At 38.0% G+C, this 3,222-nt stretch overlaps 1 protein-coding gene across 1 annotated transcript; it reads right to left on the reverse strand.

Annotated features, from left to right (window-relative positions):
- Positions 1-351: 351 nt before the first annotated feature.
- Positions 352-2,655, reverse strand: LOC104967700 (adenylate kinase 2, mitochondrial-like; the record flags this gene model as incomplete). Its single annotated transcript, XM_010797215.1, has 2 exons — positions 352-425; positions 2,362-2,655. Coding segments are annotated over 2 exons (353 nt in total), but the record flags the coding sequence as incomplete, so codon positions are not given.
- Positions 2,656-3,222: the final 567 nt, after the last annotated feature.

The raw sequence follows: 3,222 nt of genomic DNA on the forward strand, positions 1-3,222 counted from the left end.
ATCCACCAGGCCTGTGAAAAAGAACACACTTCCAAATGTTTAAGTATAGCCCTATTCAGCCTTATATAGTTTTCTGTGCATGTAAATGGTCTGCAAAGGCTAAAATCCCAGTGTTCCCTCCAGAGGGATTAGGTACATCTCAAAAAGGGCTTCAACAAGTGCTCTACATATAAAATGCTTTACGTGTTATAATTATTGTAAAAAAAACTATACAAATGTGGCTAATAATAATAATACAGTGATATGAGTAAATTATAGTTAAAAATAATTGGAGTTATAATGCATCAAAGAATATGGGCATGGCGGAAAGTGTTACTGGTTTTGTTTGTGGTGCTCACACTAATGGATACTGAGGAAAATAGTTTCTCAGAAATAGTTTGTTCCGATAAATTCCAGAGAAGACATACAGGAAGTCCCATGCATCCCTTTAGAGAAAAATGAGAGCAGAAACCACACATTACTAAACCGTGTAAAACCATTAAAGGGGTAGAGCCACATTTGAGATAACTTCAAACACACTGGAAGGTCTAAACAAGGAACAGTACTGATTTAGCAAATGAGCTAACAATTAAATACAGTTGTTTTTTTTACCAGTACGGTCTCAGAAGTGTATACAAGTTCATTCATGTTGCTGCCAGAGGGACAGCAGTACGAGGAAGGAGGCAGGAGATTATAGAGAAGGATCAACGAAGAAAGGGAAGTACATACTGGGTTCTTATGAACACAGTCAGATACACATTACTTGAACCCCTTAAGTCTGAGATTCAAACCTAGCAACATTAAACCAATACATCTTACTGATTTGACTGGTTTTGACAAAGTCTGACAAAAAAACAGAACTCCTCAGATAAAATCAATTGGTCAAGTATTAGATCACTCACTAGGTTTGTAGCTCTATATTTATATCAAGTTACATTAAAAAAAAAAAATACTGATATGTTAATAATATGCAACAAAAAAAAGAATACTGGTATGTTATATTAAATTAAGAACTTGTAAAAAATCCAGGGTTTCTAAAAGAAGTTTAGTTTATTTTCTTTTTTCCCTCCCTCAACTGCCCCACACACAATTTTTTTAAACAAATGTGCCATAAAAAGGGAAAAAAATAAATATAAAAAATGCACAATATTCAAAAGATCAGGATGGATTTCATTGAATGATTTGAGTTTTAAGTTGGAGTACTATTTTTAAAGTTGTATGCATAAATGTGCTGGTTATTATATGTACATTTGTTAATAAAGAACATTTTATTACTTTAAGTTCAATTTGTTTCAAGGACTTTCTTTGTAGATTTAAGGACATTTCTTACATGGATTTATTATTTATTTCACTGGCATAAGGGATAATGAGGCTCTCAGAAAGAAAAAGTCCAACTGAATATAAAAGCAAACAGCAAGTTTATGAATGACTATAAAAGGTCCTGCATTTTTTTTAAGCAAAGTGAGACTTTTGAGAAAATCGGGTGTCAACTGTTTTAAATAGCCGTGATTCAGTTAGCCTGTCTCAGTGTGAAACCCTCTGATACCGTATAGATAAATAAAGGCTATGCAAATTACAAATGTTGGATTTAAGGTTTAATTAAATGTTACTTTCTCCACCCCGTTTTAGCTTTTATAGGATATTTTTTCAGCAATAAGTTCATTCATTATATTATTTCCCTTAGTATTGTAAAATAAAATTGTCATTGCGGTTTTCTAACTGCAAATTAAACCAACATTGACGGTTTCTCCACTGCTCCCCATCAAAACTAATTTAAGAACATTTTTAAGTACTTTAAGAATGACTGGCAGGTAAAACAATGCAAGTCTGTCATATTTTCGACATGAAAGGCATGTAAAGAGGAGGAAATGTAGATGATGGGAAAAATAGGAATCCTAATGTACAGTCTGTGCATGAGAATCAGAGACCGAGGGAGAGAAAAGGGCAGAGTCATCGATTAAACAAGAGCAAACCTGTCCAGCGAGGGCAAACAATGTGCAGCCAACGTCAATACTTTCAAACTCCTTCCTGTGAAAGGCCTCTGTAGAAACGTGCATGGCATTCTGCTCTGCTAAATGTCAAAACATTTAATCTTATTTGTGTAAGCGAAAGGCAGAAGCAGCGAAGAGCTCAGCTTGCTTTGTGGTTATTGATTAGTTCTCTTTCAGATTTGATATTGTGATGAAGAGAAACAAAACGTTACATCCTTTCCGTTTCTACAACAGGGATCACACTGGTGCCAAGTTGAGTCTCCATTTTCCATGTTTTAGATTGCAAAGATACTTTTTGTTGCCATTGTTAAACTTGATCAGCTCTTGTATAATCTCCAAGGAGGAAGGAAGGAAGGAAAAAGGGTTTAAATGAAGGAAACTTGGTCTTTACAGGCGACGGCGAGGGCGGGGAGTTCCGTGGCGTTGGAGAAGGCAGCTACGATGGAGGCGAAGACCACATTGGGGCTCAGGGAGGCGTTGACGGCCGCGTGCAGGCCCCGGGCGCTGTAGTACTTCACCAGAGGGACGGTCTGCCGGTGGTAGGAGTCCAGACGGGAATGCAGCGTCTTCTCGTTGTCGTCACTGCGGCGGATGAGTGGCTCGCCTGTCAGCTGAGTGCAAACAAGAGCAGAGGAAACCCATGAGAAGAAGGACAGAGACAGAGGACGGGCTGAGATTGTGAAACCTGTACAATCAGATCAATGCTCCTCAGTTTTAAACCTAAAGCCACATACACACTGCATGCTACAGCTCAACTCATTTTGAGCTGCGTTTACGGAGGTCGACAGGTATAAACGCACTTCAGCAGCCCAAAACACTTCCATTAAGGGAAAAGCACTGCAGCTTCAGAAATTAAGCAAATGAAAAAAAAAAAAAAATGTGCCAAACCACATCAAAATGACACATCTTCACCAACTTGACAACATGAGTAGCATTTAGAAAGCTTTATAATCCCTGAAAGTCAATAAGCGCTCCGGTCCCAGCTGTGGGCATCACTTTTTGTGTGTCCCCTGGTTTCCGTTGAGTTTTGAACTTCTTGCAGCGTTTTTTTTTTTAAGGAAACACTGCACATGTTGAGTGAAGTTGCTGAATGTTTTCTAAATGTGGTGCATATGTTGTAAGTTGGTGAAGCGGTTTCTTCATTTGCATGTATTTTGGCACATTTGTGTTTTTATAATTCCATAGTTTTTTAAGTGCAGGTGTTTTGGGCCGTTGAAGCGCGTTTGCAATTGTCGGCAGCCATAGAGTTTCT

This window comes from Notothenia coriiceps, unplaced genomic scaffold (assembly GCF_000735185.1).
Source record: "Notothenia coriiceps isolate Sejong01 unplaced genomic scaffold, NC01 NC01_scaffold00037557, whole genome shotgun sequence".
NCBI lineage: Eukaryota > Metazoa > Chordata > Actinopteri > Perciformes > Nototheniidae > Notothenia > Notothenia coriiceps.